General features: G+C 42.6%; 1 protein-coding gene across 1 annotated transcript in view; it reads right to left on the bottom strand.

Annotated features, from left to right (window-relative positions):
- The window catches only part of OBSCN (obscurin, cytoskeletal calmodulin and titin-interacting RhoGEF), a 1,012,031-nt gene that overhangs the window by 603,310 nt on the left and 392,090 nt on the right, over window positions 1-16,631 (bottom strand). Inside the window, exons 28-31 of the mRNA XM_086941076.1 lie at window positions 15,314-15,580; window positions 13,274-13,543; window positions 12,677-12,943; window positions 9,892-10,158 (exon numbers count right to left, since the gene is read on the bottom strand). Coding sequence (XP_086797202.1) covers window positions 9,892-10,158; window positions 12,677-12,943; window positions 13,274-13,543; window positions 15,314-15,580 — 1,071 coding nt within the window. The remainder of the gene's footprint in view (window positions 1-9,891; window positions 10,159-12,676; window positions 12,944-13,273; window positions 13,544-15,313; window positions 15,581-16,631) is intronic.

Consider the following 16,631-nt stretch of genomic DNA (forward strand, 5'->3'; position numbering starts at 1 on the left):
TTGTGGCCGTCACTCGATATCCCACCCCTCGGATCTTACCTGCAGCAGCCGCGGCTGAATTCTCTAGTGCCTCCATAACTGTCTTTCATAATAAACATTTTGGGGTTGGTTTGAAAAAAAAAACACATTTTGGCATGTATGAATAAAAATGTGAGCTCATGCACAAAGAAATGATCATCAACTGAAGGTGTGATGTAGTTATAATGGGCTTATCAGTTATACTCACCAGCTTCATACCGTTTCATTTGTTACAGCTGAACATTGATGTTATTGAGCGCACACTAGACATGGTCATTTGTGACCCCTGCAAGTATTGTATCAATTTATATACCATGGGCCAGATGTACTAAAAGATTGGTCACAAAATACCCACCAACCTTTTGTTACCATTCTTAATTTTGCAATGCGACCTATGTTGCAGGTAGGACAGAACAACCTGTCTTATTAATATTAACAAGGCTGGACTAGACGTAGCAGGAATAGGGAGTTTCCCCAGGACGTTGGAAGGGTGTGGCCAGTTTTATTCCTGGGGGCTTGTTTTGTTACTGGGAGTGGTTTATCACTGAGCTGAGGACACTGTATTTTGGAAATTTATATGGGTTTAAAAGCCCCCGCTGCAGAAATCCTTTTATATCCAGACGTTTTTATGCAACAATACAACATCAAGATAACTGGTGATTATTGTTCCTGTTGCTGAGTGATCGGAGTTTTGTCTAGTGGTAGTTTTGACTTATCTAAAATAACAGAGGGTCAAAATGCCTGCTGCAAAGAGCGTGTACCATGCAAGTCACAGAACTTTATTTTATGTGGCTAGGTCAGTGGGTTACTGCTTTTGTCATAGAGATTCCTTTGTTACTTGCGGTTCATAAGTTACAATCGTAATACAGAACAGAAGACGTTTGCATTTTGCAACATTTAGAAACAATGTAAGTTTATTCCAGGAAAGCTTTGGCATCACAGGCCAAAGATGGAAATAGTTTGTTTGTCCTTTACCACATAGAGTAACGGACTCAGTGAGGGATTTTTTGTGATAGCCAGGAGTTTCCGGAAGACGAAAATGAGTGAGGCAAGCTTGGGCTTCAGGGCATTCAAATGCTGAAGGTGAGAGGCGCAGTCCTGGAGCCAAGCTCCCGGTTACCTATACAAGCTTGGTCTCCTTATGATGGCACCACCCAAGTGCCATGAACCCTTTTTGATGAGGTGTTTTCCAAAAAAAGGATATTAATCTTTTCCAGGTTGAAAGGATATCAGTGAGTTAACTCCCAAAGGCAAGTGTGATCTGGTGGAAGCAGAGTACAAGAGTCACTGCTGATGTTTGACTTAAATTAGCGGTGCCTGTAGCTAAGTATTAGAGTATTAAGGCTAAATGTGCTGAGGATTCTCTTAATAGAAGGGGCTAAGGGGAAAATGCTGACAGACTGGAGATGTCTGGCATTTGAGAGTCCATACACATTCCTTTTAATTCCAAAATGGACCTCAATGAGTGTCCATGCATGAATGAAGGACTGGATTAGGCAGTGAGTGGACTGATCGTCTTCGTACTCTGCTTGCCTTCTTCCTGGACAACCATGCATTCGGGCAGCGGCGTAGCTTCAGTGGGGTAATTGGGGTGTTACAACCCCTAATGAGATACAGGTGCTTTCAGTTGGGTATGATGAGGTGTCTATTGGATTTCATCTGAGATTTGTACATAGACACAGACAAAAACACACACATGCACTCTCTTTCGTCTCAGTTTTCGATGGTCATAAAAAAATATTTATTTTGCAAAATATTGTGTTTTAAATACCCCTAACAATCCACACTCCTCTCCCTCTCCCCTGCCTCTTACGCCCACCCCCCTCATGCCCTGCTTCTTATTTAATTTATTTTAATATGATATGCCAGCATGATTGTTGGGAAATGTGAAGCTCACACCCACCAATCTTACTGACTAAGCTACGGCTGTGCATTAGGGTCACCTTATTTTTTTAAAATCAATCAAACTTCTTGTGCAGTGAGGCTCCTTTCTTCAGTAAAGGACTGCTCCTGGTAAATCATTTTTGCAGGTAGCAAAAGCATCTCAGAGTTTGATGTCTGTTAAAGCCAGTGGGTTAAAATCACTCAAAAAGAGAGCTGAACCCTGGTTATTTGCACATTTGGAAGTGCAGGAATTCACAACACTAAAAGAGGACAAGCATTCCTAAAAAGAGCAACACACATTTACTTATCCAGTTTTTTTTCCAACCATCTAGACAATGCAATTTTCTGTATATGCTTTTCTATATGTGGAGATGTCCTTTGTAGCCATTTTCTACATGGAAAACCAGGAGTACCACTATTGTATGTATTATCAAAGGTACTGACAAACAGTTAATTGGAGAGACAAACAGTTTCCTCGTAGGGTAAAGTACAAAAAAATCTGTCATTCTCTGTAAACGTCTGTATTAAATATTGTTTTCATGAGTGCAGGAATTAAGGAAACTATCTCACTTGTACATTCTACTATCCATTGTCCTTCAGATAAAGTGATATGCCACTCCCTACACCAGTGTATCATATGTTATGAGACACAGCTGTCTGATGAAGAGATTAGAGTATTCAACCATAAACACGTTATAGGAAATGGTTCATTTGTCATTATCACAAATCTTTGTCTTTGATCACCCATATTGTTGTTGAAAATGTGGATACAGCAGCCCACATTAACACAGCTATTGCTGTGTTCGATGTTTGTGGACGGGCAGAAAAGCGTGTTGGGATGCTAATGCTGGATGCCGAGAAGGCTTTCGAATGAGTAGTCTGGGGATAGCTATGGTTAACAATGACAACTTTTGGTCTTGGTTGAAGGTTTATCTCGGCAACTTAGAAATTATACAGCAATTCAACAGCTTTGGTTAAAGTTAATGGTCTCGCCTCACCTCTTTTTTCAGTTCAAAGGGGCACGCGGCAGGGGTGTCCCCTATCCCCGTTATTGTTTGCTCTTTATATTGAGCCCTTCGAACAACACTTGGTATGTAATGTAGGGATTCCACCAGTATTTTTTAATGGCGTAGAACTCAAACTGATGGCATACGCAGACGACATAGCAGTCTTTACTAGCACACCTGAAGACTCTATAGCTGAGATCACTTTAGAAGCCCAGCGTTTTGGGTCTTTTTGAGGTTACAAATTGAACTTAGACAAAAAACAAACTATACTAAATTATCAATCAAATGCGGCTCCAGCGGCTTTGGGGATTACACAAATAGCAACATATCTAGGGGTTTGCATTTGTAGCAAAGTAGACAAGGTGATCGCGCTGAATTATTAACCACTGCTAAAGAAGGTTGTCTCAAACATGTGCAGTTGGCATAGGCTACCCATTAGTATTGTGGGAAGGTGTAATATCGTTAAAATGAATATTTTACCCAAGTTTTTGTATTTATTTCGGACTATTCCATACAGGGTCCCCCTGCCTTTTTTAAATGCCTGGAGGGTGCTGTAGGGCGCTTTATATGGAGCTATTGACGTGCTAGGAGAGCTTTACGTTTTATTAAATTACCATATATCCGAGGTGGGTTTATGATCCCAGATTTTAAATTATATTTTTGGGATGCTTTTTTTGGTCGAATACAAAGCCTGTTTAATGGTCCTAATAGTGGCAGTTCCTGGCTCTAATATCAAATAGCGAGTGGCCCCAATGCGGGGCTTTTGTTGTATAAAACAATGGACCCAAATTACTACAAAAGGGTGCGATTTAAGATTGTGAGGGATATCGTCAAGCTATGGCAAGATATCTCTAAAATATATTCCCTTGCATACTGGCATGTATATACTAGGCTATGGGGGAATCCAGCACTGCCAGAAATATTTCATGATCCTATCGGAAGCAGGTGGCAAAGCAGGGTTATAGAACAACTCGGCCAACTATATGATGGGCAAGGGTTTCGGTCGTTTGCCGCACTGCAGGAAGAGTATGTGTTGCCACAGAATATGTTTTTTAAATATTTACAAATAAGGGACTATATGTTACACAACTTGGGCCTAGCGCAGTTACCAAGTCCCTCAAGGATACTCTCTGTACTTTTTCAGACCTGTCGCCGGATGTTAATTGGCAAAGCCTACAAGGACCTTTTAGCTCCAGCTAGCAATGATGGCACTCAAGTTGCAGCAAAGTTAAGTCAGGTTTTTCGAATTAATATAACCAGCAACAAAGTACAGGAATCTTTGGTGACTATAGATGCAGTAGCAGTCATCTTGTGTGTTTTGCTGTTCACCCTATTTGGGAAGGGTAGTATGCCGAGACGTGGGTCCCTTGCTCACTACGCCACTGGAGTCAAGCTATCCTGGCTGATGATAGCTGATAGCCAGAAACCTATCCTAGGATACTTTATTCCGGTCCAGGGAAGACATGGCTTGGCAGTTCGGGCTGGACTGTTCCCATGAGGCACAGGGTCAAAACTGATTTGCATATGGCCATGTCTGAACTGGGGTGGCTGAGTGAGCTAAAGAATGGTGATGGATTAAACCCAGATCAGTTGACTGGGGGTGAGTGTTTGATTTGCTCAAACGCTCCGTCCATCATCCACTTTTGTATAACTTTCTAAAAGTGGTATTTTCAGAAAAGCAAGTTAAAAGCCAACTTTCCCGTAAGTTGTATTTCTAAAATGTGATTCCAAAGACACCACATTTTTGGGTCCCGTCTCTTTCCTATTGGAAATGACACTTATAGGATGTAATAAGATGTAAGACCTGTCATCCATGGGCGGTCTTCCCCCAATTTTTTGCCTGCTTACCTCCACTTTTTGCTGTATCTTTTTGTTGGCCTTAGGATTCTGAGCACTTTACCACTGCTACCCACTGCTACCCAGTGCTCAAGTGCATGTTCTTCTCCCCTAATACATGGTGACATTGGTATATACTTGATTGGCAAAAGTGGACATTTCTTTGCTCTTATGTTAGCTCTGTATACCTGTAGCCTGTCTCTAATACACGTCCGGGGTGGATGACAGCTACACTTGTGCATTCCCTCTAGACAGACACAGGAATGGTAGGTGTGACAGAGGACTCATCTGCATTTATCTGCATTCTGATAGCCTTCCTGGGCAGGATGGGGGAGAGGGAGTAGATACTTGCACCTGTATAGGCTGTGCCCTGTCTCCACAGAAAGGAAGGATTATCCCCTCCCCTCCCCCCACAGATAGCCTGTCAGATAGGGCTGGGCTGAAAGGGGGCATGCACACTTCAACGAGCTGCTTTGAAATCACCCCACCTACAAAGGCATATTTGAGTATAAGTACTGAGGCTCTGACCATACCAAATCAGTATAGTACTGGGTCTGTGAAGGAGCTCTGCCAGGAGAAAGGTCTGCTGTGCTATAAGGAGTTGCACTCTTCGTGACAGACTGTTCAAAGGAACTGCTTCACTACTGTGCTGAGCTGCCCCCGCTGCCTGCTGATCTCTGCCCTACTGAAGACAAGAACTGGAACCATCTCATTTGAACCCAGAGTGACTGCAAGGGCTTGCTGGCTTGCCTTTGTTTTCTAAAGTCTCAGGGACACAAATGCCTTCCTAACTAATCTGCTGGTCCTATTGGACTCTGCTATCTGTGAGTCCTATCCTTGTCTGAGGTGCTTCCTCCAGTCCTGGACCTCAGAAATGGGTTCTGTAGCTGATTTACTATAAAATTGACAGATAATCATCAATGCACCGATCAGAACTGACACAGTGTCCTCTGACACAGTGCCAATCCGAAGACATCACTGCGCGGCTCAATGATGAAATGGGATCCGACTGGGAGGTTTGATGACGACGTAGCACCAATCTGAGGTCCTGACTGTGAGGTTAAATGATGAGGCTCAACTTCGATGCATCAACCTGACTGTGTGAATTGGAACCAATGCATTGTACTCTTGACAAAGATGCTTTGCAACCATGCAAGGTACTTTTTTAGTGGACCCTCCATGGGTCCTGTAGACGGTCTGCCCTCCTTCGTGGTCGGCCTGAACTTCGGATCTACCCCGGTCTAGCGTGACTTCAAGTAACTTTTTAGCGCTATTGACTTCTAAGCACTGATTTTGGATTTAGGGCCAGATGTATCAAGATACCGTTTTGCGAATCCTAAATAGGGATTTTTGGCGAATCGCTCTCCGGTTCGTGCTGCACTGTTCCCATGAGGCACAGGGTCAGACTGATTTGCATATAGCCATGTCTGAACTTTTGTACCGCTTTTGGCCGCCATAAGTGTGGCAGGGTATTCTCAGACGTGAGTCCCTTGCTCACTTTGCCACTGGATTCAAGCAAGCCGGGCTGAAGACGGCTGGAATGCCAGAAACCTGTCCTCGGAGGCTTGTTTCCGGTCCGGGGAAGGCATGGCTTGGCAGTTCGGGCTGCACTGTTCCCATGAGGCACAGGGTCAGACTGATTTGCATATAGCCATGTCTGAACTGGGGTGGCAGAGTGGGCTAAAGAACGGTGATGGATTAAATCCAGATCTTTTGACTGGGTGTGAGTGTTTGATTGGTTCAGATGCTCCGTCCATTACCACCCCCTTTTGTACCACTTTAAGAAAGTTGTCATTTTCGTACTGTAACCATTTGATGCGTACTGCCTTTGTCTGGAGTACATGTCTGGGGTGGGTGACTGCTGGCTTCCTATATTCCCTCACACACAAAGAAAGAGTAGGTGTAACTGAGTGGTCATCTACATGCTGATGGCTCATCCTGAGATGGATGGGAGGGAGGAGCTGACACTTACACCTGAAAGGGCTGTGTCCTTTCCCCACACAAAGGGTTGCACACCCCCCTGTAGATTTTCTGGAGCCAGTGTCTGTGCACCTCAAAGCATCTGTTTGAAGTCTTCCCTACTTCAAAGCCCACCTGGGTATAAATACTGGATCTCTGACACCCCCAAATGAGAACACTTGTTGAACTGGGGACATTCTACCAGGAAGAAGCACTGTTGTGCTGCTGGAGGGACTGCCACTTTGCTAAACTGCTTTGCTGTGTTTGCCTGCTGCCTCTTGCCTGGGAGTGAGGAGGACTGGACCTGCATATCCAAATCCCAGAACCAAAGTATCTCCAAGGTGCCACTCCAGTCCTTGGCCCTTGGAAGTGAATATTAAGTGCTGCAACTAAGAAAATCCATGCATTGATGACATTATGTGATTGGTACTGGTGCATTTCCCTTGACAACGACGCATGACCCTTGCTGCATGAACCGCAGACACCTCATTGTCGACTGTGCAACGCATTATTCCCTGTTTCAGACCCATCTCAGACTTTGCACGACTCGACGCCAACACATCGCTTTGTGTGGCTTGCATCACAGAGAGCCCAGAGGTTTGATGATGATGCATCACCCCAATGTTGTTCTAATCTTGACCCTCGATGCATCTTCTACTTTGTGCAGCTCGGAACCGATGCATCACCTACATCTATGGGATCAACAGCGGCGCATCACCTCCTTTGCTCCATACATCGCCTTCGACATCAACGTATCCAAGGTACAGTTCAGCAGGCCAATGCTGGTCCTTGTATCCGACCGTGGTCTGGTTAAGTTTGAGTTTGAGTTTGAGTTTAAGGGTTTTGTAGAGCGCTCATACACCTAGCAGTTTCTTGGCGCTATATGACTACTACTACTCAGGGGGCAGGAAAGTATGGGGATGTGACAGTTTAAGAGGGGAAGGCTTGGGTGACGAGAAAGGTTTTGAGGCCTTTACGGAACAGGGGGTACTGGGGACAGGTTCTCAGGTGGAGTGGGAGAGAGTTCCAAAATGCTGGGGCTGTGGTAGAGAATTTGGAGCCCCCCCACTTCTTCCGTTTGAAGCGGGGGACCACAAGGAGGTGGTGGGAAGAAGAGCGGAGTTCTCTAGATGGAAGGTAGTCTTGAATGGCTGTGTTAATGAAAGAAGGGGCAGAGCCTGTCCGGGCTTTAAAGATGGTACAGCCGAGCTTGAATAGGGTGCGCTGCCGGACGGGGAGCCAGTGCAGGGAAACGAGGAGAGGTGTAACGTGGTGTGATTTTGGTAGATTAAAGACCAGCCGAGCGGCTTGGTTTTGGACCAATTGGAGACGACTCATGAGGTACGCAGGCATGCCGTGATAAAGGGCATTGCCGTAGTCCAGGCGAGATGTTACCATGGCCAGAAGTATTCGTTTGAGCGCATCTGAGGAAAACAATCGTGAAACTTTACGTATAGTCTTGAGGGAGAGGAAGGCTGAGGATACGACGGCACTGACTTGAGAGTGTAGGGAAAGTTGATTATTGATTTTAAACCCAAGAGTTTTGACGGAGGGGACAGAAGTGGGTGGGGAGCCTAAGGAAGGGGGCCAAAAAGAAGAGGACCAGGGACTGGAGCAACCACCTGTCAACACCAATTCCGTTTTATCGGGATTGAGTTTCAGGTGGTTGAAGTTCATCCAGTCCTGGATAAAAGTCATGATGAACTGAAAATTAGATATTGACTCGGGGGAGGAAGAGAGGGAAAAGATGAGCTGGAGATCGTCTGAGTAGTTGTACACAGAGACCTCCAGCTGCTGTAACGCAAAAATAAGGGGGGCAATGTAAAGGTTGAATAAAAGAGGGGACAAAGAGGATCCTTAGACTTTTGGATTTGACCCGGTCAACGGCGACCAGATAGCTCTGGTTGACGCTATTTGTTTCTAAGCACTACAAAAGTTTATTCTTTAAAAATTCATATCTTGACTTCTACCTATTGAATTTTTGTTGTGTTGGTCTTGTTTTACTCATAAACATATAAGCTATATGTTTTATAGTGTTTTCACTGTGTTACTGTTTGAAGTGTTGCACTAATACTTTACACAGTGTTTCCAGTGGTGTTGAGGGGTTGAGAATTATTTGTACCTCCACCGAAATGCCTATTGTGTTGGGAACGGCAAAATCCTTGGGGTGGGCATGGTCCATTAGGCGGAGGGCTTTACCTCCCAATATGAATTAAAATTTTACAGTTTATAGATTTTCTTGTCAAAGCTTGCACAACTGTTTAATATCTATTTTATGTGTATGAAATGTGAATTTTAATTGTAATATATTTTAAAATGTATGAATTTTAAAATGTATGTTTGTGCTTTTATGAGTGTATAACTCGAATAAAGCTTTTTCAATCAACTTTACACATTGCCTCTTAAGTTAAGCCTGACTGCTCTGTGCCAAGCTACCAGATGCTGAGCACAGGTTAATTAAAATTGTGTTACTGACTTACCCTGACTAGGATTGTGATTCCTGCTTGGTGAGGGTGCATACCTCTTTCAACCAGAAACCCAATGTGCAACAATGGTGGTAAATATCTCAGAAGCAAGTGAAAATAAACTGAGCATCATCTTTGATTTTAATATATACATTACTGAGGACCTGATTCTCAAAGCAGTTTGCTGACGTTTTGTATCTGTTGTGTGAAAATAGCATGACATATGCATGGTGTGGCACTCACAAAACATGCATTTCCACTAGTAAATGGATTTACTCTCGAGTACAAGTAAAACTGTATGGTATAACATTATATGTGGGCAAATTGCCTCAGAGGGATGGGAATTGGCCTTCAAAGGACAAAGGTGCCCTGAAAAGTAGGTGAGAAACCAAAAGCTTATGGTTACTGATTTTCACAAACTTCCAACCCTGGATATTGTTAGAGTTCTACTCCAGTCATGGGCAGGACAAGATCCATATCCATTGATGTAGTGGATATAGTCCAAAATTAAGAAGGATGAACTGGACAAGTTTCTCCATGGGGAAGGGAAAACAGAAAAGAAACATCTTTTAGAATGCAAAATCACTTGTTCTATGTATTTTTGTGTAAAAGCATGTAAGCTACATTTACCAAAGCATGAATGCATATGTATGTGGGTACTCCTGGAGAGAGACAGAAAACATCCAGCGTCAGACATCAATCAGTTTACTATCAAGTCTCACCTTTAACCTTCAGACGTGCAGTCTCTGTCAGCTTCTCTGTCTTCAATGACACATTCCCTGTATCCTCTGGGGCCACTTGCCTCAGAGTTAGCGTGTGACTCCGACCAATCTTCTTGATGTCATTGAAGTTGTTAGGGTAGAGGAGAGTGTCATTCAGGAACCACTCCGCCTCTTCGTCATCATGGGACAGCTCACAGCTGAAGATGGCGCAGCTCTCCTCATCAACTTCCACGTCTTCCAGGTGTTTCAGGACCTGCACATTACGAGCTAGGGATGAAAGTGACAAGAATTGTCTTTATAGTTTTTAGTGGCTGTTCCATTACCACTCTGCCTATCTAAATATAAACCCATACTCAACATTCAATGTTAAGAACATTTAGGCAAATTGAGTTCTGTTTTTTTAAATGTCAATCATAGGTAAAAACAGAAAAAAAAGCTCAGGTAGAAGCTTATATATCAGTGCTGCATCATTGTGGACCAAGACGTTCACTCACTCTGCGACAGCGGTTAAATTCCCAGAAGCTTTTCCAAAACTTACAGGTGACCCAGTTATGAAGTCCTAACATTTTTCAAAGGATTTGGATTTTTAGCAGTAAGCATCATGAAAATATATAGCTGAGTTCCTTAGGGTTTCCTACTTTATAACAATGACCAAAAGATTATTTAAACATGTTGCCATAAAATTACCATCAGTTACAACTTATGTAATATCAGCATTATTGTTAATCCACTGTCATTTTAAAAACTTCACAATCCCAGTTTCCATCGAATACACAGGATTTTCAGATTTTTGCAGTAGAATCTTAATCTTGTATTTTTACAAAGCAGAATTTGCAACAGTCAGAGAAGAAGGCTGCAATGCAATAGGTTTTAAAGGGAGAGACATTTTTCATTTATTAATTTTTCCATTTGTAGAGCGCAACTATCACCAAACTGGTATTCTGGCGCTGCGGCGAGTGGGTAAGTACCGCTGCTATATGTAACCATCCAGAAGAATATGCAGTAGATTTATTTAGGGAAGAGCCATGCCAGAACTTTCCTAAATTGTAACAGGGATGTTGCTGATATAAGAGTTGGTGGCAACTTGCTCCAAAGCTGGGCCGCTTTGACTGAGAAGGCCTGGCCCTCTTGTCTTGCCTCCTGAAACTTATTGATGCAGACCAAATTTGCAGTACTGGAGCAGAGAAGATGGAATACCCTTTCGGTGTTCTTTGTAGGGATACAGGGACAGTACCTTTAGTGCCTTGAACACAATGCACAAACCTAACGATCTGTAAAGAGAACGGGACCCATGGCGCCTTAATATGCTGAATCTATTAAGTCCACTAGAAAAGAGGGAGTGGAAAATACTCAGTGTAAGGTAATACCAACACATTCATGTTGAGTGATCAAAAACAGATTTTGTTTTGACCATGGCTCTGCAGTGCAGGGTTTACAGAGACCTTGTCTTACAGAATCCTAGTTCAACGAAATCTCTTTGCATTACAGGACCAGATTCTAAGTGACTATGGTATACTTCCTACAAGTGAAACTTAAGGATAATGGGAATCAATTATCAATAGAAACACTTCTTGTCTCCAAATTAGACATTCCCTTAGTTCTGCCTACTGGAGCCAGAGAAGAGAAAGCAGCTTGACTCAGGTCTTAGTGGATGCCCAAAAAAGCAGTGTAGATTGCACCCCATAATACTGCTTCATCAAGGGCAAGCTCCCCATGCTCCCCAGGTCTTTGACATATATGCAATGCACATCACAGCTGCTTTCTGTGCTGATTTCTGCCCCTTTCACACTCCAGTTCTAGCTGCTCTGCTGCACAATCACTGCAGATAGGAAGGCAGCACTTGTACTCTAGCCACTGATAGTAATCAACAGCGGGTAAATGTGACGGAAGCAAGGAGGCCAGCCTTCACGCAGCAGGGAACTCAAGCTGGTGTTTCATCTGCGATTGTTCCTGTCTGGGCAGAAAGAATTAAAAGAGTTCTCGGTATCAGTTTACTCTGTACCATTTCACACTGTCCCAACAGAGGGCTGTAGTGAATATGATGCACCCACTTGAGGGGTTCAGCAGGACAGCAGGTCAAAATAATTAGATCTAGCAACGGCGAGTGAAGCAGCACAGTTTGTTTTCTCACCAGTCTTTGCGACATATGGTGCTATTGAACATATATCATATTTATTTGGCTACTTTGAACACTAGCAGCTATATGTTCATGTATATCAACTGATATAATTTCCAACTCCACAAGAATGAGGAAGGTACCCCCTGCTGGTATAATTTTCGATCTGGGATAAGGGGAAAAAGCAAAACCATCAACACAAAATCAATATCATACGTAACCTGTATTTCATCCACTATACCTGTAAAGTGCTTTATGTTCTGACCCAGAAACACTCTACACAATATACATACTTATATATCGACATTTTTATTTTTATTTTTCAACTTAGTTATTACCGCCAATAAATGCATTAGTCACATGTCCACAATAGTGTCACATTATTTGACATATATTTTCATTAATAACTTTAGATGGACACATTCCTGTACATATATTTAGTCCCCCATCCTACACTCCACTCACTCATACATCTATTGATTTAGTGTTTATCATTTCCAACTCCAACATGATGAGGACTGGTGATGCCTACGTTTTGGTATCACCAGTTCATTTCAACACATTTTTATTGCTGACCCGCTGCCTTGATCAAGCCCATATCACCTGGCAAATATCTCAACAAAGAGAGAGAACAAGGTAGTGCTATAGATCGATTAGAAAACAATATACCTTCGACTGTCAGTGTGCAGGAGGTCTCCGCATTTCCTGCTTTGCATCTGTACACACCAGAGTCCTCAGGCTGAAGCTTCAGGATCCTGAGCTCCGACATGTTCTTCTCCTGTTTAAGTTTGTATTTTTCAGAAGATTCAATTATGGTCTGGTCCTTATACCATGCCACCATTTTCGGGGGTGGCTTAAATTCACAGGACAGGATCACAGATTGACGTTCTGTGGCTGACTTATCTTCAAGTTTTCTGGTGATTTGGACTGGGATCTCTGCAGAAGATGAATAAAGGAAGTTCAGATCAGGACATTTCAAAGGTCAGAGCGGAAAATGGGTAGAGAATTTTCCTTTCGTTCTCAAACAAGACATAACCAATCCATCTGCTCTTGTATTCAGCTCTGTGTTTGAATTTCTAAATATCGGTTTTGTTAAATCATCATACATTTACTCCTCTGTAGAAGATGGGAACGATTTCAAATAAAGTTCATCCAAATAAGTAACAGCAGCCAGCAACATACAGGATCCCAGCAAAACAGAATATAGAAAGAAAACCGGAGAATATATATTGTTTTGTACAAAACTGCTTCAACACACAAAATTACCTTTTACAACCAGATTAGCTGTAGATTTTGCCTTGCCGATTGCAAACTGGACAGCACCTGTCATGCTTGTGTTTGTTTTCCATATTGTCAGGCGATGAATGGCGCCTTCTTGCTCGATTGAGATGTCTTTACCAGCCTGCAGTGTGTCGCCGCCCAGGGTCCATTTAGGTGGCTTCACGGACAAGATGGAGGTCTCGCATTCAAATTTGGCCACTTCCGGCTCTGTAACCTCCACATCAGACAGCTCCTTAACTATGTTAATTGACTGCTCTGTATCGGAAAATAAATGAGCAATGAGTTTCTGAATAGTGACAAGAAAAGATACTACAGAGTCGCCTCATTCATGGTGAATTGAACCACTAAAGCAAATTAGGGGAAACAGCAATAAAAGGAGCTATCTCTGTGAATCCCTTTGGGATTACTGCCACTGCCTTTGCTATCCATAATCTCAGGTTCTTGAAGAAGTGACAGAAACAGAACATAGAATAAGAGTTTACTTTGTGTAGTTCCCACTCTTTGCTCTTCACCCAGTCACATAGCAGCATAATGGAGACTTTTGAAAAGTGAAGGCTGAGTCACTAGGCAACGTCTGTGATGTCATATGGGGTAAAAGAGTGTGTGATGTCACTCCAGCTACTGGAGACCATAAACCTACTGATTCACTTTTTCTGAAAGTGGTACAGCAAAAGAACTCAAATATGACCTAAAGACCCCGATTTGAATATTTGATCATCAAGTTCCAAGGTGCTCTCTATGAACTAGGAGCTATATGAATTAACAAATACATTAAAAAAATGGAATGACCAAATCCTCAAAGTTAAAAATAAGACTGCAACAAACACCCAAACTCAGATCTTATTTGTTTCCGAATTTTAGGACCCTTTAGACGAACATGGGGGTTATTTTGAGTTTGGCAGATAGGGTATTCTGTCACAAATGTGGCGGAGTATCCTGCATTCAAACTGCCGGACGCCTACTGTACTTAGAGTCTGGCAAACATTAATGTTTCTACCAGTAGAGCCCCGGATGGCTATGCGAGCAGAAACCATAAACCGACGCCGCCATGGACGTAAGTCGTATTTGGTGCAGATGTATTTATGTACTTTTTAGGTGTTTAAGACCAACAAGATAAGCCTGGCAGTGACAAACAGAAGCAAATAAAATGACTCCCACAACCTGGGAGAAAGCTCCCAGTGTGTTAGAGGCATTTTTGGGATTTTCAAAAACAAATTCCCACTTTGAGAGTTAAAACATGGCATCAGTTCAGCAAACTTAGAGGGCCTTCAGAAAATCCGCCATGGTGAAGGCTCCTCTGAAGGAACGGAGATCTATACTAGGCAGGCGGAGATTGCTAAATAAGGCAAGATGTAGTCTGCCAGCATAGCGGAGTACATGTCTCTACAGCCATGGCAGAAACGAGTACAGCCCGTCAAACCTAAAATGACCATGTCTTCAATGTTTTGGAGAAAGGTCCCAGGTCAGGTTTCCATCACTGAATGACTAAGCTGCTGAAAATCAGTGGGTTTACCGACAGCCCTACTTCATTCAGTGTTGAGGGAACCTTTTAGTTTCTGACAGTAAAACCTCAGCCATTACTGCTGTCAGAATAATTATGCAGGTAGCCCAGCTGTCGCAGGGCCGCCACGGGTGTGGCACTGAAAATACCACCCGATTTAAGCCAGGATTCCCAGAGCTGATTTCTCCAGTTTACAATTGCATTGAAAGGTGATTACAAACAGGAGAGGATGTGGCCTAACAGCTAGAGTGGTCGACCTCAAAGCTGGGGAACCTGTGTCGAGTCTGGGCATTAAAATGTTGATTTCTTTACATTTTCGTATGAATTAAATAAAATATTCAAACTTTTTTATGTTTTTCATGAATGCTTGTTTCTGTAATTATGTGCTTAAGCCGGGATCCTCAGATTCCAATAATGACTCTTGAGGATCTCCATATACCAATAATGATTCCTGAAATAAATAATAATATCCTTTTACCAGGTGTCTGATAAAGGGTCTAAATGAGGGACAAATGAATCCTTACCTTCAATGTAAAGTTGAGCACTCGTCTTGTCGTCACCAGCATCACAGGTGTACGTGTCCTCGTCCTGAAACTCCACTTCATTAATGATGAGTTTCCTGTACAGCCCCTGGCTCACTATTTCAATTCTGTTGTCAGCCGTGATTTCTTTGTTTTTCCGGTACCACTTGACCTCTGCACTGGCACGTGATACTTGGCACTCAAGGAATGCCCTGTGCTTCTCTATGGCAATCTTATCTCGCAGGGGCTTCACGATTTTCACTGGTAACTCTAAAAAAAACAAAAAAAAAACATTAGAAATATTTCTTCGTTAGACTGAACAGATGCGCTCAGTGAACTGACCAATTAGTGAAGAGCTACATTTTAACAACTTTTTTCCAGCTTTGCTTCTGCTCTTAAATTGGGATTACTCCCCATAGCCAGCTAAGCAGTTTATGTGTGAGCCTAAATGGTCACTTTTGAATTGGAGCACTTTTGTTCTCGATTAACTTTAGTCAAGTGAGACCAGCCTTATTATATTTGCAACTCTTATGCACTCTGAATATATGCATTTATTTATCATGGTTCTTAATTGGAGATTTAAATGTAAGTTTTTGAGATGCAATGTTTTATCTGCGTTCTAATCTTAACATGTTCCTTTTTAAGTCATAATGAATTCCATGTTTTTATGTACTTTTATGATTTGCAATCCTCAAATCGAGTAAAGTGATACTTGGCTTGACTTAGCGCACTGTTGTTTCGTTTGAAGATTGTAAAACGAACTTAGCTAACCAACCTGCCTTGCCCCAGTCTATTGGTCATCACCATGTGAATGAACAGAGCCGGATGACCAAATCGGCAAAGTAGGCACCAGCCTATGGGCTCCACTCCTTTTAGGGGCCTGTGACAACAGATCAATATAATATTGATTTGATCTTGATAGACAATTACAATCAAGCTTTCTTAAATATTGTTTCCAATAGACAGAAGAAAAATAATCAACTCAAAGAAACAAAAACTTTACATTAAAGACTCTATAGAGAAAATACTGTATTAATGTAATGTACCCATTAATAATAATAATAAAGGAGCTAGTAAAGCGCCTGGTTACACTCACTAGTGTGTCCCCGCGCTGCGGCCCATCGTCCCTGTCAGTAGCAGTAGAACTGAGGGGGCTAATTAGTGATTCTGTATCTGGAAGAGCCATGTCTTTAATTTTTTACGGAATAGGTTTTCAGATTGTTCCCTCCAGAGATCCTGGGGAAGGGCGTTCCAATGCTTAGCGGCGAGGTAGCGAATGGATTGACACCCCATTCTTATTCTTTTACTTACTGGAATCTGA

The sequence above is a fragment of the Lissotriton vulgaris genome, chromosome 10 (assembly GCF_964263255.1).
Source record: "Lissotriton vulgaris chromosome 10, aLisVul1.2, whole genome shotgun sequence".
Taxonomy (NCBI): domain Eukaryota; kingdom Metazoa; phylum Chordata; class Amphibia; order Caudata; family Salamandridae; genus Lissotriton; species Lissotriton vulgaris.